Source organism: Lissotriton vulgaris, chromosome 6 (assembly GCF_964263255.1).
Source record: "Lissotriton vulgaris chromosome 6, aLisVul1.2, whole genome shotgun sequence".
Classification (NCBI taxonomy): Eukaryota; Metazoa; Chordata; class Amphibia; order Caudata; family Salamandridae; genus Lissotriton; species Lissotriton vulgaris.
In genome coordinates this window covers 129,026,731-129,054,535 of record NC_141694.1, presented here as the reverse complement: position 1 = coordinate 129,054,535, position 27,805 = coordinate 129,026,731, and the positions used below count along the sequence as shown (strand labels likewise).

At 46.9% G+C, this 27,805-nt stretch overlaps 1 protein-coding gene across 3 annotated transcripts in view; it reads right to left on the bottom strand.

Annotated features, from left to right (window-relative positions):
* Positions 1–527: 527 nt before the first annotated feature.
* TOGARAM2 (TOG array regulator of axonemal microtubules 2) overlaps positions 528–27,805 on the bottom strand; it is a 477,994-nt gene continuing 450,716 nt past the window's right edge. For all 3 annotated transcript variants that reach the window (XM_086926146.1, XM_086926144.1, XM_086926145.1), the window contains 2 exons: positions 5,104–5,190; positions 528–1,617 (listed from right to left, as the gene is read on the bottom strand). In XM_086926146.1, the coding sequence (XP_086782272.1) occupies positions 1,364–1,617; positions 5,104–5,190 (341 nt within the window). In that variant the 3' untranslated portion in view covers positions 528–1,363. The remainder of the gene's footprint in view (positions 1,618–5,103; positions 5,191–27,805) is intronic.

Below are 27,805 nucleotides of genomic sequence, written 5' to 3'. Positions count from 1 at the left end.
CACTAAGCTGCCTAGTGCCAACCCAGGCACCCTACACCATAGAGCAAGGGTACCTTTCTATGTGTGATGCAGAATGCAGCACACATAGACAGAGGAACCACAAGGAGAAATAAACATATTTCTCATTGTTACGCGTACGCCTCACCTGGGGAGGCATGGGTTTTTGGCGCATTCCCAGGTCTACCACTTCTGGTAAATCTGGGAATGCATCCCAATCCATGGGAGTTGCATAGGAACACCCATGCAATGCCCCTTTAAATGCCTCACTCGCGCAGAGTAATGCAACTAAAGTTTATAGAGCCACTCAGGGGAACGCAAGGTGGCCGTGCGAGGCTTCATACATCTTATTTTTAATTTGTGTTTGTCGCACAGGGGCTCCTAAATATGTCTCTCAGTGTACTCTGTGATGGCATAGAGAGCTCTCTACAAGAAGAAAGTGGAAAGAAAGCTAGACATTGAAAAAGACATCCAAATTGGTGTGTCATATTAATTTTACAACAAGCACCTAAAAAACCACATGCAACAAGTAAAGCTTACAAAAATATGGGATTTTAATTCTAACTCATAATACAGTATGTACATTTTGAACTAGAGGATTCTTTTCTACAGATGAAGAGAATGTGTTGAAATTATTAAAAAGTCTTTCCTTGGTCATCGATAATGATCTGGGTGGAAAGGCCACTGATCTAAAAATAGTCTGGCCACTGAGGTTCTCTCCTTAGTTTTTAATCCTATTCCATGAGGACATATAGCAAAATTGTTTATAGATCCACCAAGAGGTAGTTTTTTTCATTTAATGCCCAATTTTCAGTCTTCTCCACACTCCCACCCCTTTCTGTTCACATTGTTCTAATGGGAACCATCTCCTGAAGTGTTCCTCTACCTTGGCTGGAGAGGTAGAGCCCACATCACTGTTTTTTGCACTTTGTGGAGGAGGGGCCATATGATGAAACATGCCACTTTGGGGTGGGTGAGAGGTCTCATACTTAACAATCAAATGTGTTCATGGCTCTAGTGACAGAGAGACTATATAGATCCTGGTGGTAAAATTGGCCACGCAATTCACAGACCACGAGCATTCATTTTTTTGTGTGTGTGGGGGAGATACATCATTTGCATGGAGGTGGCTGTGGATTGGCATCCACTCATCCTCACTGGCACATAGGGGTGCTTCCAAGTTTTTAACAGTACCGCTGCTAAACGTTGCCGTAAACTAAAACAGTATATCCTATGCATTTCCTGTGTGCTCCGTGTTTGGGGTTGCAAGTGTGCTTGCCAGACTGTTCATGCACCATTGCCTGTTCACTCATGTTTCAATATGGTTGTCATCAGAGGGTTCACTGGAAAAGATGCGGCTATTCCACTACAGTTTTCTTCCTGTCAGATCCTGAAGTGCTTTTACCACATGCTGGGGTTGACTTGAGGCGTATTCCTCTAAGCTGTCTCCCATCTGATGCATGAGGGTTTCTGTGAGCTTGGAGACAACAGCCTTGACGTTGCCAGTCTTTCCGGGTAGCACTCCGCTGCCAGTCATGTTGCTTAGGAAGTACCAGAGAATGGGGAGCACGTGCCTTTCGACAGCCTGAGGTTTCCGTGGGTAGACAGCAGAGACAAGAACTGAAAGGAAGAAGGGACAAAGAGGTCATTGTCAGCCTTTATGAAATACACATCCTCATTGAGTTACAGTTCTTTGTCGAATAATCAAACGCACCTTGGCTAATCAATGCACCGCTGGTAAATTTACTACCATACAAGTAGCCTAAAGAAATATGAATGAATAAGCCAACCAGACATTTGTTCTAGATAAATAAAGGTGCATACACGTGGAATTAAGTATTGTAGACCTATACTTCCCTCCATATATTTAGCTGCACAATATTTTCTTTCTTGATGTTTTGCCCACAATATTTCTGTTGGACGATATACCAGTAGTGCGGCCCCTAGGGCTGACCCTTTCCAAAAGAAATCACACTTATGTCATATTAATGGATCCTTGACAATAAAGAATATATCTTCCTCAGCATTAGCGTGGTAGAATGGCGGTATTCCAAACAAGATATAAACAAAAAAGTAAAGTGTTTATTACGGGGAGCAAACATCGCTAGTTTTCATATTGTATATGAAAGAAACATTTATTTTATTCTTATATTACAAATATATGAAACAGTTTTATGATAAAAAAACACTAAAAACTGCATTGTATATCAATAGTTGTCATCATTTTTAAATGTCATTCTATAGTGTCACCTTCCTGAGTATAACTGGTTTCACAACTGCATCACTTCAAGTTAGTCTATTACTACGATATTTAGGGCCTGATTAAGAGTTTCAGCGGGGTGGGGTAGGGCTGTATCCCACTGCCTCAAACCTGCACACTGCCGAGACTCGTCGCCACCCACCTGCCAGATTACAACTTTAAAGTGGTCTGGCGGGCGGGTGGCATAGCAGTCCGAGGGTGGTGCCTCTTTCAATGGCAGCCTTGCCTTTGAAAAAGGCACCGCAATGGGAACGCCTCACAAGGTTTCTGCATGGCAAGGACTCGAAAGTCCATGCAGTGCAGGAACTGTTGAGCATGCACACAGAGGGGCACAAGTTATGTCCCACTGTGTGCATTCACAAGCATAGGAGGTTCAGGGGGCCCTATAGTGCCCCCTTTGTTTCTTCTCCACCACCGTGTACCTGGAGGAGAAACCACCATGACACTGCCGGCGTAGAGGAAACTTGTAATATGCTTGGCCGGCCGCTGCGGTCCCACCAAGCATATTGCAGCCTCCTGACCTCTGTGCCACCTCCGGGGATCAGCGGTTCCCTGGCCGCCGTGTCAGGGCGGTCCGACTGCCCAAATTGTAATGAGGCGGTCGGACCACCGGTGAAACGGTGGCTGGACACCACCGTGCGCCCCCACGAGTCTGACGGTCCACAGACCGCTAGACACGTAATCGCCCCTTTAGTGTTCTCTATTCTAGTCGCTGTATTATTTATCAGCCACTGGAATACAATTGATTTCACAGCCAACCAGTCATTCTGTTCATATATAAGACGATAGGTCACGATTGATGGCACCGCCAACACGTTTCACAGAATCATCTGCTTCTTTGCGGCCATTTGATGGAAAGCAAATTTAATGAAATTCTAAAATAAATAGTCACATTATCTTCAAACTTACATAATATGAAGTATAAAACCAGATAAGATTTGAGTAATCTTCAGACTTCCATACTCTGAAGTCCAAAACAGCATAATATTGTCAGCCACCACCTAGTGTACAGGGATGCTTATACAAGTGAGATTTCAGGTTTCCTTCAGGTGGAGAAGCACAGGGCCATGAAAGATTAAATATATCCATATTTATGTGGTGTTTACCCCCAAGATATACTTACAGAAGAAAAAGGAACCTCTTAAAAATACACCTCAGTACAGAGGTGGAATGCTTGGGCATGAAGTCACTATAACATTACATATGCTTTAACCAAAGACTGCAAACTACACTAAAAGTTGTAAGAAATCGGCAGTCAGGAGTGGCTAGTAAGGAAAAATCATGTAGATTTATGTCATACTACTCACTTACACATCCAAGAGCATCAGTGGATAACCAGAAGGCATTCATGACCACATATGGGCCAGGATTTAAGGAACTATGGAGACAGTGACTTGATTTTTTTGCGTTCTCTCCAAGTATTTTATCAATCACTCTGAAGACATTTTCCTTTTAGTCTTTTGCGCCGTTTAAAATTGTTTTATGAAGTTGTAAATAAATATGTGAATTTTGATATAAAGAGCTCCCAGAGTGTGGTTATAATCTATGTTTCTTTTCACAAACTAAACTTGCTAATTTTTGGGTACTGTCTATTCTTGCATTTAACGTGCATACAACCAATACCAACTCGAATATATCTCCCCCATGTTGCTTGAATCAATGTATGCAGATTTAATCGCATTACCAAGAAACAAATGATATTCATATAAGTTTTGTTCCAATTAAATTCAAGGACCACCCTTCTTTATACTATTCATACCCAGGTCCTTTGATTCTGTGGGTGAACCCCATTGATTTAATGGTCATGCAGTCAGATTCGTCAACTCCCACAGTATGTCACACAATAACAGCTCTTTTCACACTTTACCCCATGGAGAGCTAATACTGCACTGTGTGTACTAGGTGCGCTGGAAACAGGAAACCTCAATTCAGAGAGGGTTTCCAGCTCAATCGGGGAGGCTCTGCACTTTCAAATCCATTACAGATTTCTAAACCCCCCCAGATGCACTTCGGGGCATAATCACAAGGAAAGTGGCAAAGTGTGTTGTTACACCTAAAAGGCTAACGACACGCTCCATCCCTTTAGAAATGCAGGGCTGCACCATATTTACAAGTATATGGTGCAGCCCTGAGTTTCCCCTTGCGCTGGCGCTACATTTAGCTGCCTAGCGCCAACACATGGACCTTTGCACTATAGTGCAAGGGTGCCTGCGTTGAGAGGAATGATAGCTTATGTGCAGGAAGATTCCCTCCTGCACATAAACAATCTGAAATGGTATTTTGAAACTTCTGTGTGCGCTGCTTAATGCAGCACACACAGAAGTTGCAAAACCGTCCTGCATTTAAACAATCAAAGGTGTTTTGCTGTTTACATGTGTGCTGCAGAACACAGAACACATGGAAACAGCAAACAGAAGGTGAAATTAAACATTTCTCCTTTTTTTTCTAGGGTAAGACCAGGCTTTCCCTGGTCTTACTTTTGGCGCTGCCCCATATTTACACCACCCTTGTAAATATATGGCAGCGTCAAAATCAATGGGTGTTGCAGTGGAACGCCCACAGTAACACCCATTGTCCTCCCCTTTCACGCTAAGTATACAGTGAAAGGGTGCCTTATTTACAGGGACGCATTAAGTAGCTTAACACTGACTTGTAAATAAGGCGAAGCCCGTATCGCCACCACAATGTCTTTAAAAGTGACGTTGCGGTGGTGATAGGGGCTTAGAAATTTGCCCCATGTGCCATGTATTTTAGTGTACATTTGTAACTATTCCTGCAAAATGATTTTCAAAAAGACAAGCCACATTTGTAAGGGAAGAGGAAAAAGACATATTCAGCTGAATCACCTGACAGACGCTCTGTGATGTCATTCATAGCGCGACCACTGAGGAGAGGCACTCTGCTGGCAAATGGCTGCAGCAACCACAGGTTATCTGAAACAGAAACCATACGAATAATCAGGTTCCATACTTGCACAACTACAACTCAGATTATCTAGCCAAATTGTGATTGAGATTTTCCTGTGACCACCAATGCACCCACATTTATAGACTTGAGTCTTGGACTATGAACTAGATTAAAGTATCCTAACCTCAGTAGCTGGCTCAGACTGTCCAGAACCAATTAATGACCTTTCTGAAAGCTGCTCTGGCGTTCTACGCTCACAAACGCACCTGCCAGTGAAGGGAATTTGACATAAATTGGAAAATGGTGTGAAATGTCCTTGCATAAAAACTCCAGTGAATTAGGACTGTACAGATTAAGGGGAAGTCAGTCAGGCTTTTAGAGCAAGGTAGGAGAAAGCGCTACCTCCAACTCGCTGCTTTGCATATGCAGGCAACGTGGGTAAGGAAGAGGACGGCTTAGCGGAGGCTTCTAGTATGGTTGTGGAAATTGATGCTGCTCTCGAGGTAGGAGGCCCCAAGGCTATGCAAGGTATTGTTTGTATATGCGCAATCACAGACATGGTGGTCTGCTGACCGCATTAACTCATCATCCCTGTGTTTTTTGCGATTACCAATGGGTCGTAAACTGAGACCTAGCACATTAATATTCATGAGGTAGGTCTATTCGCGACCCACTAGGAATTGAAAAAAGTAAGAGTAAAATATACTTTAGTACATTAGTGTTTGTAGTTACCAAATAGCGAATCACCAAACATTCACTATTTGGTAATCGCAAACGCTAATGTTAGTACACCTGGCCATATATTCTCTGCTGCCTCACAATTAAAGAAAGGATTTCATTTGTTTTCAACTGCGGATGTGACAATTGGTACTTAAGCCTCTGACCACTATTTTACTCAAGGAATATCAAACCTCATGTCTATTATTAATATTGAGAATTGCTTACTCTACCTTACTTAAATATATTTCATAATTGTCCGAATATGAGTATTGCCCTCATAGGGTAAGCAATCAATGCTGCCAGCAAGCCAATACTAGTCAGCGTAACTTCAGAACTATTATCCCCCTTTCCCTGATAACCATGACTGATTGGGAGCCCAGTGTAGGGAGGGTCCTTGTATGCAGGCTTCGTGGTGACATTAAATGAGAATGGAAGACGGTGTCAAAATCGACAGATATGTCGGATAGGATGAGTGCTGCGGTGTCTGCTCTGTCCACGAACAGTTGGATGTCATCTGTGGCAGCAACAAAGGCAGTCTAGGTGCTGTGGTTTGACGCAATCCGGATTAGGTGGGGATGAGGAGGTATAGTTGTTAAGGTGGTCGGCTAGTTCCTTGTTGATGATTTGTTGCATAACTTTAGCAGGGTAGGCCAGTAAGGAGATCTGTCAGTAGTTGGCCAGCGTCTTTGGGTCTGCTGAGGGTTTCTTCAGGAGGGTCAGACCAGGGCTGATGAGGCTCAGTCCCTTGGTGAAGATGAGGATTGCATGTCACCAAAACCATATGGCAGCACAGGTGGGAATGGGATGGAACAAGCTGGATCATCAAAAGTAAGCTTTCAAAGGAAGATTCACACATTCAAAAAAAGTCATAGCTAGGAGCTAGATTAGCACCTATGCCAGGATCAGTCCCAAAGTAAGGAGAAGGGTGCTATGTCCCAATAGAATCTGATTAGGACTTGTAGGTTTCTTTGAACAGCTTTGTCTTTAGTTATTTATTTATTTATTTAAGGTTTTTGTAGAGCGCGTAGTAACCCTTGAGCATCCCAGCGCTGGAACCTGAAGTCAGGAGGGAACAGCAACGGAAGGGAAGGGGAGATCAGGGGAAGAGGAGAGTTTTCATTGCTTTCCTAAACTGGAGGAGGTTTGGTTCGGTCCTAAGTTTCCGGGGGAGACTATTCCACCGTTTTGCGGTTTGTACCGAAAAGCGGCGGCCTCCGGACCGGCCTTTTTTTACTCTATGAACAGTGATGAAGTTCTCGTGGTTGGACCGGAGTGCCCTGGTAGCTTTGTAGCGAATGATGAAGTTGTTGAGAATGGGTGGACCTTTGTTGTGAAGAAGTTTATGTGCCAGACAGAGGGCCTTGAAGACCACCCTCTCTCTGACTGGGAGCCAGTGGAGAAGCTTCAATGCTGGCTTTGCCGATGATCTGGCCGGGGTGTTAGTGAGTAGTCGGGCCGCGGCGTTTTGAATTCTCTGCAGGGTGTTGAATGTGGCTTCTGGGGCTCCCAAGTAGATTGCATTGCTGTAATCTAGCCTCGCCAAGATGAGGCCCTGGATCAGTAGTTTCCGGGAGGTGGAGGGGAGCAGGGGGAGAACCTTCCTGCATGCCCTGAGAAGTCCAAAGCATATTCCCGCCGTCTTTTTAGCCTGAGTTCTGAAGCTCGGATCCTTCTCGAGCCATACACCTAGGCTCTTAACCTCATCCTTGGGGGCAGGGGGTCACCTAAGCAGGTGGGCCAGATGGTGGCCGACAGGGAGGGCCCTTTTTGTCCAAGCAGCAGGATTTCGGTCTTGGACCCATTAAGTTTCAGTGCTGAGGTGTTCATCCAGCCGTGGATTTCAGTGAGACAGCTGTGGAGATCGGAAGGATCTTGATGAGGGTGTGAAAGGGTCACCACCAGCTGGGTGTCGTCGGCGTAATTGATAATCGTCACTCCGAACGGGGTGACCAATTCCTCCAATGGAGACATGTAAACGTTGAATAACGTTGGGCTAAGTGATGAGCCCTGCGGTACTCCACAGCGGAGGGGGACCGCGGGGGAGTGGCTGTCATTCTCCCAAACTTGGAAGGAGCGGCCATTGAGGAATGACATGAGCCACTTCAGGGCCCTGCCCCTCACTCCAATGTCTCTCAGACGCTGGATTAAAACCTGGTGATTGACAGTGTCGAAGGCCGCACTGAGGTCCAGGAGGATCACTGCCACTGATCCTCCTGTGTCTAGAATGCTTCTGGCCTTCTCCACTGCCGCCAGGAGGGCGGTGTCAGTGCCCTGGCCTGGGCGGAAGCCTGTCTGGGAGTTCCTAAGTAAGTTGTTACTTTCTAGGAATAGTGATAGCTTTTTATTCACTAGTTTCTCCGTGATTTTGCTGTTTCCTGGGAGGAGGGAGATTGGCCTGTAGTTGGCTAGATCCTGAGGGTCCAGTGAAGGTTTTTTCAGAATACCTTTGACCACAGCCGCTTTCCAGCCAGGAGGGACTACTCCCTGCATTAGAGAGGCATTGATGAGGGACGTGAGAGGAGGGATAACGGTGGCGGACACTTTTTTTAGGAAGCGCAGTGGAACCGGGTCGCTGGGGGAGCCACTTTTGATTGTGGCAAGCGTCGCGGCTACCTCTTCAGTGGATACTGGGCCGAAGGTATCGAGATGGAGTGTTGGGGTGTCAGGGGGAAGACTGTGACCAGGGGGAGCGTTGGGGGGGTCCCCGCTTGTGCAACCGGCGTCAAAGGGTGGTAGTGATGCGAGAATATTTTGGATTTTCTCGTCGAAAAAAGTAGCCAGTTTGATGCATTTACTTTCCGCGGCTTTAGGGTCCAGGGGTTTCGCAGGGGGATCTGGGGCATGGAGAAGTTCTTTTAGAATGGAAAAAGTTTCCTGAGCGGAGCAGGATGAGTTTTTAATTCTATCTTCGTAAAATGAGCTCTTGGTTTTATGGAGCGCGAGTTTATAGGTTTTTACGGAAGACCGGAACGTGTCTTTCTTGTCTGCTGACTTGTCTTTTCTCCATGCGTGTTCAGTTCTCTTGCATTCCTTCCGTAAGAGGTTCAGTTCAGGGGTGTACCAGGGGGAGGGGTTGACTCTCTTGGTACGTTTAAGGGTGCTGGATCGCGGTAGGAGGCAATCCAGTGATTGGGTGAGCCATGTATTAAATTCAATGTCGGCAATAATGGGGTTTTGAGTGGGGGGTGGGGGGGTATCTTCCCTGAGTTTGGCTACCCATTCTTCAGGGACAAGTTTGTGCCAGCGCCTGATAAGGGTTCTGATTTTGGGCAGTTGGGGTGGGGGAGTATCGATGTGCCATTCGAAGGGGATCAGGAAGTGGTCAGTCCAGGGGAGAGGGAGGTGTGCGCGGGTATTTAGGTCTTGAATGTTTGTAAAGATCGGATCTAGTAACTGTCCTTTGTCGTGGGTGGCCTGTGGATTCTTTAAGCAGAGACCAATGAAGGAGAGGTCCAGTAGTAGTTCGGCTGCGGGAGTGTCGGCTGGGTCCAGAAAGTGAAGATTGAGGTCCCCTAATAAGAGGTAGTTAGAAGAAGTCGTGGCCTCAAGGGTGACATGGTCAATGAGCTTGCTGGGGAACTCAGCAAGTTGGTCGGGGGGGGCGGTATACAAGCAGCCCCGACAGAGATGTTTCTGGCGAGATTTGAATGGTGAAGTGGCAGCTTTCGCAGTCTTTGATGTTGCCATCCAAGATTCTGCAGATGAGGGGATCTTTATGTATTATAGCTAAACCACCTCCTCTGCCACACGGTCTATTCAGTGAGCAGATTTGGTAGCCCGGAGGGAGTGCGTTGAAAATATCAGGGCCGTTGTTAGGAGTGAGCCATGTTTCAGTGAGAAACAAAATGTCCATGGCGTGGTCTGAGATCAGGAGGTTTAACTCGTGGGCGTGTTTGACAAGCGACCTGCAGTTCAGGAGGCCTAATTGTAGGCCACCGCGTTCTGTTTCTGCGCAGGGTGGATTGCAGAGACTGCAGCCGGTGAATGGGTTATCGCCCATATAGGTGTAATTTCAGGTAGGATGTTTTTGTGTGTTCAGAGCCAGAAGCATGTCTCGAGTATAGGCAGAGTAACTCCTGGGAGAAATGGGCATGGTGACTGGGCCTGGGACCGTCCGGGCCCGGACGGGCCCAGACGGGCTTGCCTTAGGCGCGCCTTCGGTGCGCTGACGGCGCACCCGCTGCGCCCGTCCGCTGCGCGTACGAGTGCTGCACATGTTTCTATACAGGGATTTGGGCGTGGCCTTGTGAAGTGGGCGTGGCCTGACAACAGGCTCGCTCGCTGATGGCGGTAATGGCGATTTCCTATCCCGTGGCAGCGTTCACATTGGCTGCACGGGTGTCAAGAAGTGAGAATAAGTGCCCCAACCAGACGAGCAGGTGAGGGAAAAGTGCGTAATTATTCAAATCAATTCAACACACAGTTTTAAAAAATACAGTTTTCACGAACAAAAGCTCCCGGCTGTGCTTCAGGAGTACAGGATCAGAAGAGGGCTGGTAGTCAGCTCTTTAAGTAGTCGGGGGGGCGTGGCCTTGTAAGGAGGGCGTGGCCTTGTGAAGTGGGCGTGGCCTGACAACAGGCTCGCTCGCTGATGGCGGTAATGGCGATTTCCTATCCCGTGGCAGCGTCCACATCGGCTGCACGGGTGTCAAGAAGTGAGAATAAGTGCCCCAACCGGACTAGCAGGTGAGGGAAAAGTGCGTAATTATTAAAATCAATTCAACACACAGTTTTAAAAAATACAGTTTTCACGAACAAAAGCTCCCGGCTGTGCCTCAGGAGTACAGGATCAGAAGAGGGCTGGTAGTCAGCTCTTTAAGTAGTCGGGGGGGGCGTTGCCTTGTAAGGAGGGCGTGGCCTTGTGAAGTGGGCGTGGCCTGACAACAGGCTCGCTCGCTGATGGCGGTAATGGCGATTTCCTATCCCGTGGCAGCGTTCACATCGGCTGCACGGGTGTCAAGAAGTGAGAATAAGTGCCCCTACCGGACTAGCAGGTGAGGGAAAAGTGCGTAATTATTAAAATCAATTCAACACACAGTTTTAAAAAATACAGTTTTCACGAACAAAAGCTCCCGGCTGTGCCTCAGGAGTACAGGATCAGAAGAGGGCTGGTAGTCAGCTCTTTAAGTAGTCGGGGGGGGGCGAGCCTTGTAAGGAGGGCGTGGCCTTGTGAAGTGGGCGTGGCCAGACAACAGGCTCGCTCGTTGATGGCGGTAATGGCGATTTCCTATCCCGTGGCAGCGTTCACATCGGCTGCACGGGTGTCAAGAAGTGAGAATAAGTGCCCCTACCGGACTAGCAGGTGAGGGAAAAGTGCGTAATTATTAAAATCAATTCAACACACAGTTTTAAAAAATACAGTTTTCACGAACAAAAGCTCCCGGCTGTGCCTCAGGAGTACAGGATCAGAAGAGGGCTGGTAGTCAGCTCTTTAAGTAGTCGGGGGGCGGGGCGTGGCCTTGTAAGGAGGGTGTGGCCTTGTGAAGTGGGCGTGGCCTGACAACAGGCTCGCTCGCTGATGACGGTAATGGCGATTTCCTATCCCGTGGCAGCGTTCACATCGGCTGCACGGGTGTCAAGAAGTGATCAAGAAAGATTGTAAAGTGGGAAAAGCTGACAGATGGTAAAAGGAATTTCAAAGACGACATCCCTCAATAGTAGTAGGCCTCATGAGTTCAGTATTAAGATTCAGTTGTAAAGGGAGCACTGTTTTAAACTTAACAAGTTAGGTGATGGTGTTCTCTATGACTGTGTCAAACTAAACACACAGATATGTTACTCTCTACTGATATGGGGCTATTCCGAACACAGGAGGCCAGTTCAATGGAAGTGCAGAGTTGTCAGAATTTTATATGACCATAAGGATTAGTTACTTACCTGTAATCCTAGTTCTCATCCAGGGGTGTACTCCTCAAATTCATAATCTATGAATAATTCCCGCCCATGTGCGGGATCCCGGAGCATATAGAAAATACATACATATACATAAATATGCATATGTGAAACATATAACCACAGCCTAAAATACTTCTAACTTGGAAAAAAAGAAGCTGAAAATTACATAGGTTTGCATTGTAGACACCGCACCTTCCCAAACCATAAGGAAAAGCAGGAGCAGTAAACATTTGTCATACAACCAATGCTTTATTGCCATAGAGAAAACCTGTAATTGCAGGCATTTGCCAGTAGGCTGCAGCAGAATACTAAGAAACAAGAAAATACTGGCACCTTGCCTTCAAGGCATTAGAGTAAGGGTACCGTGCCTTTAAGACCTGCAGGAGACCCCTTGCTCCCATGATGCACCACAGGTGACAGTAGGGTCAGTTCTTTTTGGAGGTGCCTAAGCACCTGTGCAGATCCGTAATCATTAAACAAAACACTTCTAAGTAATACTCGTCCGGGGAGGTTGGTGGGTCGCTTATGACTGATATGTCCCCTGGATGAGAACTAGGATTACAGGTAAGTAACTAATCCTTCTCATCCAGGGGACGCTCATCAATAGTCATAATTTATGAATAGATTAGCAAGCCCATACCCAAAGTCTCGTGGATGAGCAACTAAGTACACAGAAAAAAATGTACCCATTTCACATTTAAAATGCAGTTATGCAAACAAATTCCTCAAAGAGGCCTGCCCCACTTGGGCATCTGCCTGTGCATCTGAATCTAGGCAGTAATGGTGGGTAAAGGTATGTCCTGAGCGCCATGTAGCCGCCTTGCAAATCTCAGATATCGGAATGTTGCGAAGGAGAGCTGTGGTAGAAGCTATCCCTCTAGTGGAATGTGCACGTGGTTTTCCCTGTAAAACTTTGTTAGCTAATTGGTAAGATAGAGCTATACAGGAGACGATCCATCTAGAGATAGACCTTTTCGAAGCTGACATACCAGTATTAGTTGTACTATAATTAACAAAGAGCCGGTCAGACTTCCTATGTGGAAGAGTCTTAGCCAGGTAAAATTTCAAAACCCTCCGGAGATCTAGGGAGAGTAAATATCTCTCCAAGGGAGTGGTTGGTTGAGGAAAGAAAGTAGGCAGTGTGATGGTCTGATTGATGTGGAAATTCGAGACCACCTTGGACAGGAAACTTGGGTGAGTTCTCAGCACCACTCTATTGGCGTGACAAACCGTGTAAGGTTCCTTGCAACACAGAGCCTGAATCTCACTCACCCTGCGGGCAGAGGTGATGGCTACCAAGAAGGCGGCCTTCCAGGTCAAGTGCTGCAAGGATGCCTTATGAATAGGCTCGAAAGGAGCACCCATCAATTTGGTAAGTACGATGTTTAGCTCCCAGGGAGGAGAGGGAGATCTAACTGGTGGAAACACTTTCTTAAGAACCTCTAGGAAATCTTTAACCACAGGCATTAAGAAGAATGAGGTCTTGGAAGGAGACTTCCTAAATGCTGTGATAGCCGCTAAGTGAACCCTAATGGAGGGGTACTTCAGGCCTGATCTTGCCAAGTGTAATAAGTATGGGAGAATCACCTGCTCCTGACCTTGAGTCGGATCAAGAGCATTGTCCTTACCCCAGATGTAAAACCTCTTCCACTTGAAAGCATAAGACTTTCTGGTGGAAGGCCTCTTTGCTTCTTTAAGAATGTTCATACAGTCAGTCGAAAGGTCTAGGTGGCCATACTGGATGACCTCAGGAGCCATGCAGTCAAGCGAAGGGAAGAAAGGTTGGGATGAAACACCCTCCCTCGTCCTTGGTCAGTAAGTCAGGGCGGCAAGGCAGCCTCCGGTGAGGAACCTCCGACAACTGGAGGAGATCCGGGTACCATCACTGACATGGCCACTCCGGCTTTATCAAGATCATCCTGGTGTTGGTCCTGTAGAACTTCTGTATCACCGCAGGGGTCAGAGGGAGTGGAGGAAAAGCGTACAGCAATGTCTGAGACCAGCTGATCAAAAGTGCATTCTCCCGTGATCCCTGTTGGGGGAATCTGGACACGAAGACGGGGCATTTCGCGTTGGCCATGTCTGCAAACAGATCGATGTCTGGAACCCTCCCATTGCCGTCACACCTCCTGAGCGACGTCTTCGTTGAGCACCTAGTTACCTGGTGCCTCCTTGTTTGTTCAGATAGCACATCGTTGTTGTGTTTTCTGTCTGAACTTGAATTACCTGGACTGGAGAGACAGGTACAGGGACTTGAGCGCCAGATGGACCGCCCGTAGCTCCAAGAAGTTGATATGATAGCTTCTTTCTGTTTCGGACCAGAGACCTTGTACCTGAAGCTGGTCCATATGAGCTCCCCAGCCTAGCATTGAGGCATCCGTGACCACTGTCTGCGTTGGAGGGGACTGATGAAACGGAACTCCTTGCAGCAGGTGAGAGCGTTTCATCCACCATCTGATGGAGTCTCTGGCGACTTGATGGAGAGAGACACTATCTTCCCAGTGGCCTGACCTCTGAGACCATTGGTCCTCGAGTGCCTGCTGCAGAGGCCGCATGTGAAGGCGTGCATTGGGTACAATGTAGATGCACAAGGCCATCGATCCCAGTAGTGATGACATTTATCTGGCTGTAGGACTATGGGTGTCGAGAAGGGTGCGGCACTTTAGAAGCATTGATGACAACCTCTCCTCCGAAGGACACGCGCTTGCGACTGCAGAGTCCAGGGAGGCGCCCAGATAGTGTATTCGTTGGGTGGGGTTGAGGACCGACTTTTTGTAGTTGACTTGCAACCCCCAAGGAATGCATCAGGTTGAGGCAGTATGAGAGATGGCTCTGAAGTAGAACAGGTGTGGAGCTTTTCAGGAGCCAGTCATTTAGGTAGGGATAGACGAAGATCTTCCTCCTGCGGAGGAAGGCATGCACTTGGAGAATGTCTGCGGGCGGATTTCATGCCGAACAGAAGCACTCAATACTGATAGTGGTGACGGGCTATCTGGAACCTGAGAAATTTGCTATGCTTTACTGAGACAGGTATATGAAAGTAGGCGTCCTGCAGGTCGATGGCACACATCCAATCTCCTTGGTGAAGGTGCGGAAAGATCGAATGCAGGGCCAGCATATGAAATTTCTCCTTCCTGATAAACCTGTTCAGCAGGCGCAGGTCGAGGATAGGTCTGTACTCTTTGGCTACTCCTCGCTTTTGGACTAGGAAGTAGCGGGAATATACCCCCTGATTTCTTCGTAGGGAAGGAACCTCCTCTATGGCCTTCTTTGAGAGATGGGTAGATACTTCGCCCTTTAACAGCGGACTGTGGATTTGAGGAAGGCGCTTGAGTTGCGGGGGCACTTGCGGAGGAGGAGACTTGAACCTTAGCAAGTAACCATGCTGCACAATATTCAGCATCCATTTGTCCAGGTGACAAGCTACACTCCCTCCCACCGGAGTGGCAAACGGTTGTGGAGGAAGCAACGACTCAAGGCTTGGAAGGCTGCTTAGAGGTGGACTGCTGCTTGTTATTGCCTCTTCCTCTTCCAGGGCGCCTTTGTTGGAACTGGGATCTTTGTTGGTTCTCGGAGGACCACTGAGGGGTTTGAACCCTCTGTGGAAAAGAACGCTTGTCGCCCTGACGCAACCGTTTCTGGAACTCTTTGCGCTTTTCCAGACCAACAGCCTTGACAGTGTCCATTTCAGCCTTCATTTTGTTCATCTCGTCGTCAGCGTGAACCCCAAACAAAGATGAGCCATTAAAAGGGAGGTTCCGAATTTTGTTATGGGCAACAGGCTTCAGGCCTGTGAGGCGCAGCCAGGCTGAGCGTCGTGAACAGACTCCATGGGAGTAGCCATTAGTGGCGTGATCTGAAGCGTCCGCTGCAGCACTTATCACCTGATTGGCTACTAGCCCCCCCTTCTTGTAGAATTTCCGTGAAATCCTGCCAGTCTTCTTTGGGAAGCTACTCGGTGAATCGTGTCAGGGAGTCCCAAAGTGATCTGTCATATCTCCCGAGAAGGGCAGAGGCACTCGCAACCTTCATCGATGACGCTGAAGTATTGCACATCTTCCTCCCATATGAGTCCATCTGTTTACTATCCTCTCAGGAGGAACAGAGGATGATGTAGGAGCAGAGTGGGACTTCATGGCTGCAGCCACAATGGCCGAGTCCGCTGGTGGGTCCGACCTGAGAAACAAGGGGTTCTCTGCTGGAGCCTTGTATTTTTTTGGCAATTCTGGATGGAACAGAACCCACTGTTGCAGGGGTGAGGAAGGTGGCCATAGTCGGTTCCAAAAATCCTGGCACCAGTAGTAGCAGCGGTCTGGGAGCTGTCCGGTGATGCAAGGTATCAAAGATGATGGACATGGGAACCACCGGGGTATGCAAAGTGATGTTGAGTTTCTTTAAACCACTACCCAGAACATCAGTGAAGGTCGAAATGTCATCTATGGGCGACACCCGTGATGGAGGCATGGAGGAGAAAGTCTGGGATTAGTCCGGGACCGAAGATCTTGTAGATGAAGACCATGTGAATGATCTTGTGCGCCTCCTCTTACGGGGTCTGTCGTGATGATGGCTGTGACGACTCCTGGACCTAGACTGACGTGTAGAAGGAGATCTTGGTCTGGGAGGTGATCTTGGTCTGGGAGGTGATCTTGGTCTTCTAGGGGAAGACTTCAGGGGTCCAGCCAGAGTGCTTTTCCTAGGAGTGGTCCTGGATGGCGAATACGTGCGGGAGTAATCCGAGTCCGGACTACTGAGGGCACCTGACACAGCACCTTGCGGACGGCGAGGTGACCGAGCGTGGGCCCTCCCCTCTGCAGGTTTGGGGGATACTTCTGGTGAGATCTCCACAATGTGCAGTCCTGGAGACGATGACCAGTCTCCAGGTGACGATCTGGACCCTGGGACAGAGTACCGCGGGGACTCAGCAACACCTTTTCTCTCTACGCCGAGTGCTTTGACGGTGACGATGTCTGATTAACCATCGGCGTCAAATGAGGTCTCGTTAGTGGTCTTGACGTCGATCGCCTACGGCGCTAAGTTAACCTCGACGTCGGCCTTCGGCGTCGATTTGGAGACCTTGACGACGATCTGCCATGGCGTCGAGTCGACGGACATTTCTTTCATGACATCTTGTCAAAGGCGATCCTCCATGCCGTCGTGTCGACGTCAATCTTCTTGACGTCGAGTGGTGGGACCTCGACGACGGGCACGCCCACAGGCGGAGAGATGAGGGCGGCAGAGTGTCTCGATGTCGACGGAAGCCTCGACGTCGACTGAGACTTAGGTCTCTCAGCACCCACAGCCCTTGAGCCCGAAGTGTGGTGCCTTGATGCCTACTTACTTGTATGCGGCGGAGACTCTCGACTTTGAGATGGTGTTCCTGAAGAGTGTCTAGGCCTCTTCGACCGCGACTTCGAGGTCGACTGTGAATCTCTTGTCCCCTTCCTAGGGTCCGGAGAGGTGGAATGTCGCCGCTTTTGACGCTGCTTGCTGGAAGATGATGTCCTGGGGCCTCCATGGCCACCGCCCTGATGACTCTTGTCCTTTTCCAGCAGTGCATGGAGTTTTATGCGTTCCCTGTCGCGCAGGGTCCTCCTGGAGAACTTCTGACAATAGTGGAACTGGTCAGGATTGTGTGAGGATGGCAGACACACAATACACACCGAGTGTGGATCTGCTAGTGCCATCTTCTTGTCACATGAAGGACATTTCCTGAATAAGGCTGGCATTCTGGCTGGAAAAAATTTATGGAAGTCCACAAAACCAGCAGCAGAAGCCTTTAGAAAGTCGAATTTTCTGAAAAAATATCTTCAAAATTAGTTTTAGTCAAAAAACTGAAGAGCTTAATCTCCAGGATCCTCTCAGAAGGAGCCGGAAAAAAGAACTGACCCAACTGTCACCTGTGGTGCATCATGGGAGCAAGGGGTCTCCTGCAGGCCTTAAAGGCACGGTACCCTTACACTAATGCCTTAGAGGCAAGGTGCCAGTTGTTTCTTGTTTCTTAGTATTCTGCAGCAGCCTTCTGTCAAATGCCTGCAATTACAGGTTTTCTCTATGACAATAAAGCATTGGTTGTATGACAAATGTTTACTGCTCCTGCTTTTCCTTATGGGTTGGGAAGGTTTGGTGTCCACAATGCAAACCTATGTAATTTTCAGCTTCTTTTTTGCCAGGTTGGAAATATTTTAGGCTGCAGTTATATGTTTCACATATGTATATATATATATATATATATATATATATATATATATATATATATACATATATATATATATGTATTTTCTATATAGTCCTCAATTCTGGTACCATGTAGGCCTAGCATATTGTGGTACAACTAGAAGAATACATGTCTGAGGCTGTTTCTGACCTTATTTATTTATTTATTTGAAAAGTTTTATATAGTGCTGGCTAGACCCGGAGGTATCTGAGCGCTGTACATGAGGAAGAGCATTGTTTCAGAGCATAGTTACAAGTTACATAGTTACAAGTTACACAGTTTCAGACAATAGTTACAAATTGCTGAAGCGTAGTTACATGCGTTAAAAACATATACGTAAGGGAAAAAGCAGGCAAGGGGAGAGATTCAGGGGACAGGATAGGAGCAGGGGAGGTAGACAAAGAATGAAAAAGGGAAAGAGGTGGGGTAGGGTGGAGGAAACATAACCGGGAGAGGAGGAAAAAACTTAGAAATGGTGTCATTCCCACACCTCTGCTGTGTGTGGCTCCCTTTACGCTGTGGATTCTCTGTTCTTCTCCACAATAAGGGGAGTGGGAGTGCTTTGGCAACGGGCGCCATTCCCACACATCCGCTGTGCATGGCGCCATTGATGCCGTGGATTCTCTCAGGGGGTTCTCTGAGACTCCAGGGTATAAATGCTGGATCCCTCCCCAACAAGGGGAGAAGGAGTGCTTTGGTAAAGGGCACACACCATGGTGGTAACTTTAGGGTTAATGGTGTATTGCTTGGTAAAACAGTTTTAGAATCCACCCATGGGGCATAGTCAGAGGTCAATCAGAAGATTCTATCCTCGGGGGGGGGGGGGAAGGTTATTTGATTGTGTACTCTGAGTTGATTCCGCCTCCAACACCAGATCACATAGAGGACTTTGTGTCAAGGTTAAAACACAAGGGTGGTGGCCATCTTAAGGACATAATTTCTCCCGCGTCTGGACTTCAGAGGGAAATGTTGTGCACTGTAGGCACTAACTCTCAGAGTTAAAGGTCACAATTTCCTACTTTGACTTCTTGTGCCTTTGAACGCTGTTCTCTAGCAGCTGACATTGAACCAGTTATTGCACCAAATGACCAAACACCAAAATCAGCTCGAAATATTCTCCAGTCTGTGCTTGGTAAACTTATTCAAGTGTGTTGTGTTTATAGGTTTTATCACTAATCCCTGTAGTTAGCTGAAAATCCTTCCCACAACACTTTCAAATCCACTACAAAGGTATGGTTTCTCCCCAGTTTGGGTTTGTGTAGTGCAATTGAATGGCTTTTCCCCTAAGTGGGTTAGCTGATGATTTCTTAATGTTGAAGGGGCACAAAAACTACTTTCATGTTCACTGCAATGGTAGGGTTTCCACCTGTGTGTGTATGCGGTCTTTGTATTTTTGATAATTGACTAAAGCACTTAGCACACTCACTGCACTTGAAAGTTTTTTCCCCTGTGTGTGTTCGCTGATGATTCCTTAACCCCTTACGTGCTGCTGTTGGCCGTTGGACGTCGTGAGCACTACCTTCGCAGTGCTGCGCAAATCCAACGGCCGGCACAGCCCCGCCCGTTTTGAGGAAGTGCCGCACTGCCGCGAAATCACGGCCAACGGGTTAATTTTGAGGAACGACTAAAACTATTTCCACATTCATTGCAATCAGATGTTTTTTCCCCTGAGTGTGTTCACTGATGTCTCTGCAGAATTGATAACAGACTAAAGCTCATCATACATTCACTGCACTGGAATGACTTTTCCCCTGTGTGTGTTCGCTGATGACTTCTGAGATTTGAGGAATCACTAAAACTAGTGAACATTTAAAATTGTAGATGGTAATAAACAATTACCACTGGTAACATTCACATACAAATAATAAACTAAAGTGCTAAATGGGCAGAGCCCTGGGTACACCACATAGAATAGGTTTGGTTGTTGAAGTGCACTGCAAATTCTCACTTATTGACTGCTATCAGTTAAGAAGGATTAAAGCCAGAGGAGGACAGATCCAGTATTTGCAGACCAATTTCCCAGTCTTTGGTTTAACACACTGTGGTCAACCGTATCAAACAGGCTGAAAGGTTAAGAAGCATGAGAAGAAAACAATTTACTTACCTGTAACTTTGGTTCTCCAGTATTGGAAACTTTCATAGATTCCCATGCTTGTATCATTCCCCGTCGTCGTAATGGGAGTCCCCGGTATACATAAAATAGCAATAGAAACCATTACCAAAACAGAACCTAGGCCTAGGCCCATTCTTGTTTTGCAAATTATCCACCTCTTTTTGTAAAAGAAACCAAAAAAATGAACAACCAATCAGATTATCCTAAGAACCCTCCTGAGAGAAGCTCAGAACCTCAGATTTTTGTAGCTGTTGTGTAACCACACCACTGAAGATGGAAGAGGTTGAGCTTTCCCAGGGGAGGAGGGTGGTTCGCATGGGAATCTATGAAAGTTTACAATACTGGAGAACTAAAATTACAGGTAAGTAACTTGTTTTCTTGCCCCAGTATTGGAACTTTCATATATTCCCATGCTTGTATCAGAGTAGCTAGCAGTTATCAGCACATTTTTGTAACCATGACCATTATAAAACAAAGAACAAAGTAATAGCATATTCACCCTAATGACAATTTCAATGGTCAATAACATAGTTAGAAAATGTAGAAAACATATATACGCATGAGGTTCAAAAAATGTGCAAGAGCTGACAAAACAGTAACATGGAAGGAGGTATGAAACGGAAAGCTCACCACTACTGAAAGAGGTTCCTTAGGACTGCCTGGCCGACTGCTTTGTCACTCTGCGTAGCAGAATCCAGGCAGTAATGTCCTGTAAACATATGGGTACTGCTCCAGGTCGCTGCCCTGCAGATCTCCCGGATAGGAACTCTGGCAAAGAGGGCTGTCGAAGAAGAAATCGCCCTTGTGGAATGAGCACGGACCCAACCTTCCAGGGGCTTGCCCGCTGCTCTGTGACAATACTGGATAGCACTGGTAATCCAACAAGCAATCCCCTGCTTGGAAAGGGGAAAACCCTTGCGCGGGTCACTAAAGGACACAAACAGTTGAGAAGACTTCCTGAAGTCCTTAGTACATTGGAGATAGAACTTTTAGCATCTCTGAATGTCCAGTGAGTGAAGTGCCTTTTCTGCCGGAGAAGCCGGTTGAGGGAAAAAAGTCTTTAGTATAACCGGCTCATTCAAATGAAAGTCCGAAGGTACTTTCGGTATGAATTTTGGGTTGGTACGCAGTATCACTGTACCTTTTCTTAACTGGAGAAAGGGTTCCTGAATGGTTAGAGCCTGCAATTCCCCCACTCGTCTAGCCAAAGTCAAAGCTAGTAGAAGAGCTACCTTCCAGGACAGGAATTTCAACTCCGCCCTGTGAATAGGTTCGAACGGATGCTTCATGAGTTGGGCGTGAACCAAGTTCAGATGCCAAAGAGGAGGAGGAGGCTTGACTGGAGGGAAAACTCTGAAAAGGCTCTTGAGAAACTGCTTAATGATCCTTGCCAACCAGAGGGAAGGACCTGAAGATGTGCGTCTGAAGCGAGAGATGGCAGTAAGATGCACCTTGATGGAAGAGTGAGCCAGCCCCGATTTTGCCAATGACAGAATATATGGAAGACCTTCATGTGGCTCAAACTTAAAAGGATGGACACCGTTTTGCTGGCACCAGATGCAGAAACGCTTCCACTTCAACCTGTATGTCTTGTTGGAACTTGGGGCTCTTGCCTGAGAAAGCACTTCTCTACATTCTGTTGAAAGAGTCAGACCAAGAAATTCTCGCTGCTCATGAGCCATGCAGAGAGCTGTGGAGATTGCGGATCCGGAACATCGTCAGCATCGAAGGAATCAGCTGCAGCGGAAGTGGATGGTCAAGGGAGAGAAGGTGCAGTTCTGTGAACCAAAATTGCCGGGGCCATGCAGGAGCTATCAGAAACATCCTGCAGGGCTGTTTTGAGCTTCCTGAGAAGTCTGGGGAACAGAGGAATGGGGGGGAAAGCGTAAACAAATGCGCCTGACCAGGCCATCGAGAGCGCATTCCACAACGATCACGGATGGTGAAGCCTGCTTGCGTAAAACTGGCATTTTTGTTCTCTGGCGTGGCAAAGAGATCTATGGAAGGCCTGCCCCATCTGCCAAGGACCTTCTGTAGAGTGTAGTTGTCCAGTTCCCACTTGTGGCTGACTGACTTCAGTCTGCTGAGCGTGTCCGCTACTTTGTTGAGAACACCTGGAAGGTGCTCCGCCTGGAGTGAAACTTCCTGTCGGATTGCCCATTCCCAGATTGTCTGGGCTTCTTGTGACAACAGTCGAGATCTGGTGCCGCCTTTCTTGTTTATATAATGCATGGCCATCGTATTGTCTGTACGTATTAGATCGTCCGACTGCTGTATCCGTGGAAGAAAAGCCTGCAAGGCCAGAGGAATCGCTCTTAGTTCCAGCAGATTGATATGAAGAAGACAGTGCTGGGGTAGCCAACGGCCGCTTACGTGAAGGTCTTACAACACTGCTCCTCAGCCCTCTAGCGAAGCGTCTGTGGTTATTATATGTGGAGCAGGGGCGATCCTGAGAAATGTTTTCCTTGTTCGACCACCATGATGCGGCGTCCCTCATGGCCACGTTAACTGAGATTTTATCGTCGAAGGATCCGTCGACTTGGCGCCACTGCTAGTCTAACTCCTCCTAGAGTGGACGCATCCGCAACCTGCAGCGAGGAATAAGAGGTATGCAGGAGGAAATGGACCCTAGAAGGGACTTTTAGAGGCGAACTGAAAGTGACTGTCTTTTTAGCAACTGAGAGGCCATGGTCATAAGCTTTTCTTGCCTCTCCAAGGTCGGGAAAAGCTTTGTTTATGGACGTCTCCAGAATTGCTCCCAGAAATCTGGTTGTTCTGAATGGGCGGAGAGTAGATTTTTCTCTGTTGAGAGTTAGTAGGAGATTGTCGAACAGGCTTATACATTCTGTGACTGATTCTTGTGCTGCCTGCCTGATGGGAGCTTTCAGTAACCAGTTGTCCAGGTAAAGGAAGACCAGATGCTTTTGTTTTTGAAGAAAAGCCGCTACTGGAGCTAACACCTTTGTAAAGATGCGCGGAGTAGATCGAAGTTCAAAAGGTAGAACCTTGAACTGAATTCAGAAGACGGAGGATGTCCTGTAAAGAAACCATCAGAAATTATTGTTTGATGAGATAGGTGTTGAGCTTCCTCAGATCTGGAATAGGGCGTCACTTTTCTAAAGTCTTCCGGACCAGGAAGAACCAGGAATAGAAACCCTATCCCCGCTGAGAGATAGGGACCGGTTCTATCGCTCCTTTGAGGAGCATTTGATGGATCTCCAACCGTAGAAGACGGAGATGTTTTGATACAGTGGAGCGAGGGGGCTTGGATGGTGGTACTTGGACAAACTCCAGAGTATGGCCGCATCGAATGATCTTCAGCACCCAACGATCCGATGTTATCTGTTGCCAGTTGTGGAGATAATTTGAAATTCTGCCTCCCACTGATGTCACAGGAAAAGAAGGGACAGTAGTCAGAGCCAGCAAGCCGCTATTGGCGCTTAGCAGCATCTCTCCCCTTCCTTGTTTACTTCTGTTGTTCGATCAAGAGAAAGAAGAGGATTGTTCTGCCGCTGATTGTATTTCGGCCGGTAGGTTTGCGACTGGGATCAATACGAGGAATATCGCTGCTGTTGGTATTCTCCTCTGTATGTTGTGTTACCACTCCCTCTGGCCCCTCGGAAGGGAACCTTGCGGTACTGCAGAGTCCCTAAGGATTTTGCGGTTTCCGTGTCCTTTTTAATATCCTGGAGCGCATCATCTATATGCTTCCCAAACAGGGCTTCCCAATCAAATGGCAGATCCAAGATCTTGTTTTGGATCTCAGGACGGAACCAGGTAGCCCACAGCCAGTCTTGCAGACAAAGGACAGCTGCGCCACCAGGGAGCAGAAAGCAGTCGTTGCAATGTCCATTACACAGTCAATGACTTCCGCAGATGTTATCTCGCCCTCTTGGAGAATCCTCTTTGCTTCCTTCTTCCCCTCTTCCGGCAACTGGTATAGATAGGGGGAAAGGTTGCACCACATTTGGCAATCGTAGCGACCAAGTATAGCCAAGGCGTTAGCAGCTCTGACCAACAGGCTGGACATGGATGAAAATCGCTTGCCTGCATTATCAAGACACCTGCCCTCTTTATCCGGAGGAGTCGTGGGGGGGGGAAGTCAAAGGATTCCTGGACTTCCCCTGGCCAGCTTGAGAGATGACAGAGTCCGGTTTAGGTTGGCCGATCAAACCGGCTGGGCTATCATCTGGAGCCTTATACTTTTTCTCCAGGTGAGGTAGTACTGGAATGACCATGGCTGGATTTTGCATCACCTTCAACCCCTCATCCCAGACATGACCAACAATAGGTATTGATGGGACCGATTACTTGTAAGGCTCCTTAAAGTCGTAAAGGAAGCATTCAAACTGCACCCTGGAAATGGGCAGTTCAAATCTTTTAGCGGCTCTTTCCATCAGGTTATGGAAACCCACTATGTCTGCAGGGGGGAATCAACAGGTGCAGGAGAAGCCGGATCAGGAATGACATAATCATCCAACTCTACATCTGGATCTGGAATTGTGACGGTGCCCTGGTCGTCATCAGAGGTGTCATCCTGAACGGGGGCACGACAGGTGGTGCATCCTGACCTTCAAGCATTGGCTGAGGTGGTGGCAATTGAGGGGGAACAGGACAAGCAGTAGGAACAGTATAAACTGGCACCACGGCTGGAACTGGAGGCTGTGTTGAAAATCTCCTCCTATAGTCCAAAAGCATAGCTTGTAAATCTGTTAGTAAGGAGGAAGGCATAGAGACCATCTCCTGCTGGTAGTCCTCTTGATCCCGTGAGGAAGGATCATACTACTCGTAATCCACATAGTTCCTCTCAGAACCTGTGTCCTGGCACTTGACGTGTAATTGAGAAGGGTTATTAGCATATGCAAAAGGCCCATTATCCTCATCAGAGCCCTCTTCTTCGAGGACGAGTGCAGGAGGTAAAGGAGTCACCCTCCTGGGGGAAGTCATCTCAGGCGTAATTTGTTGCTTTCTGAGAGAAATATACATTTTTTCCACCGTCGACAAGATCGTCAACAGGACCGTCGACGACGATGAAAGCATCGTCAACGAAGAAATGGACGTCTTCGACGCAGCAGTCGTCGAGACAGCCGTCGTCATCCTCGTCGTCGACATCCTCGTCGAAATCGACGACATCATCGACGACAACACAATCACCACCGGCGTTGAAATCGTCGACGCAAAACTCATCCATGTCATCGCTGTAGACGATGAAATCACTGTCGACGACCCCATCGACGGAGCCAGAGATGAAGGAGTAGGCTGTACCTTTGATGATTTCGTCAACGGAGTCGTTGACAACGTCGTCGACGAATGAACTTTCTTCACTGATTTTACCGTTGGAGGAGAAGTTGTAGGAACAGCGCTGGATTTCCTCTCAGATATTACTCCTTTTGACAGTCCTTCCCTCTCCTTTACACCTCGGTGAGGAGATTCGACAGGACTAAGCCCTTTAAACCTATGAGAGGTCTTTTTTAAGGCCTTACCAGGACGTTTTTCAGAAGGTGAAGGAGAACCTCTACCCCTTTTCACAAACCTCCTGGTAGATGTAGCAGAGGATGCCTCATCACTGTCACTGGAGACTGGTTCCTTCCTTGATTTTAGCTTCTGGAGCCAGGTCAAAAGACGCCCCTCACGGTCTCGCAGAGTCTTTGTGGAAAAAGTGTGGCATATTTTACAGTCTGCTGCCTTATGGTCTGGGTACAGACAGTAAATACAATCTTTGTGCTTATCCTCCACATATAACCTCTTCTTAGCACAAGTAGCACAGGCTTTAAAGAAGGCCTTCTTCTCCTTATTAGACATCCTGAAGTAGTTGTTGAAGAAAAATTGGTGAAAAAACTGTAGAATTAAAGTTGACAGGAAAAAACTGAGCAGAGCTCAATGGAGACTCCGTTGCACAACGTGCGTTAGAAAATCTGAGGTCCTGAACTTCTCTCAGGAGGGTTCTAAGGGGTGAGGCTAATCTGATTGGTTGTTCATTTTTTTTTCTCTTTTACAAAAGGAGGTGGATATGTTGCAAAACAAGAATGGGCCTAGGCCTAGGTTCTGTTTTGGTAATGGTTTCTATTGCTATTTTATGTATACCGGGGACTCCTATTCCGAAGACTGGGAATGATACAAGCATGGGAATCTATGAAAGTTCCAATACTGGAGTAACCTGGGAATGATTTGCATCCAAAAAAGTCACAAGATTCCCCCTATTGTATGTCAAAGTAGTTCCCGTGCCCCTGCCAGGTCTCAATCCTGCTTGGTGGCCGTAGAGGATGCTGTGTTCCTCAATGAACTAGCACAGCTGTCCCTAATCCCTTCTCCAAGAATTTTGCAATGAAACAGCAAGTTAGAAATGACTTCATATTTAGCAGGATCTTTAGGGCTAGGTGTAGAGTTATTAGTGAAGCTAGGTGTAGAGTTATTAGTGAAAGGATAATAATGGAAGAGAGGATCCTGAGCGAAGCTCTAAAAAGTGGGGCATATAACAGAGATGACTGGTCCTTTAGGATCCGATCCAACATTGTGAAAGTGACTCAGGACAGGCAATGGGAGCTGGGTCAAAAAATGCCCGAACTAAAATCACTTGGGGCAACAGTCAAAATGAAGTTCCCAGCCTCACTCAGGATAATGTGGAGGAATAAGATGTATAACATCAAAGATCCTCTAGAAGTTGATTCTCTTTTAGTACAGATGCGTGATCAAATCCAAATACAATCCCACTCCTAGTCTGAATACACCTGATTACGCTATATATACTCAAAAATGTAGCAGTAGAATTTTGTAATAAGCTATACCTATAGCAGTAGCACCCTCAAAATAGCTTTTTTCATGAATGCAGGCACGGGGCTCAAAGTGGGCTATAATTAAGGCCCAAAGGAAAGGGAGGCTTTCCCAGGGGGGGAGTATGTCTCCCCGTGCCTTCTTCTTTCTTTTTTCTTTTGTCTATTTTATATAATCACAACCACAATTGGTTTTCAGCAGACTTAAGAAGGGAGGAGGGGGGGGGGAACACGGGGGATGGGAGCAAAGTAGGGGAAAATATTTTTAAAAGTCCTCATCTTAAAGGAAAGGAGACAATCAGGACCCAAATGGTTAATAATGGATTTCAGCTACTTAACAAATAGAGATGGGAAGGAACCTAAAGAACATTAAAATAACTTCTTGGAATGTTAACGGGTTAAGAACTAAGAGCAGGAGACGGAAAATCTTTGAATATCTAAAATCTATTGATAGTGAAATTTTAATCTTACAAGATACACACTTACTTAAAAAAGAATGGGAGGAAATAATTAAAACTCTCCACTGGGTCGATGATTATGTATGCACTGACCAACAATGTGTTATAAAAGGGGTTGTTATCCTCATAAAAAAATCTTTGAATGCAAGAATCTTATCATCTGAGACAGACCCAAAGGGGAGATGGGGGTTAGCTAAGATTAGTATACTCAATAACACTTTTATTTTAGCTGGGTACTATGGACCTAACACAGATGATCCTACCCCACTACAATCACTACACTCCCAATTGATTTCGGTAAATTTTCCTGTGATTTTGGGCGGAGACTTTAATATCATTCTAGATCCAAAAGCAGATCGAAATCCTAGAGGAAAACAGGATAGCCTGCCAAAAATGAGGGAATGGTTGGGTATATACAAAAGAGATTTAAGCCTTACTGATGTATGGAAAGAGAAGGGCATCAAACAGGAC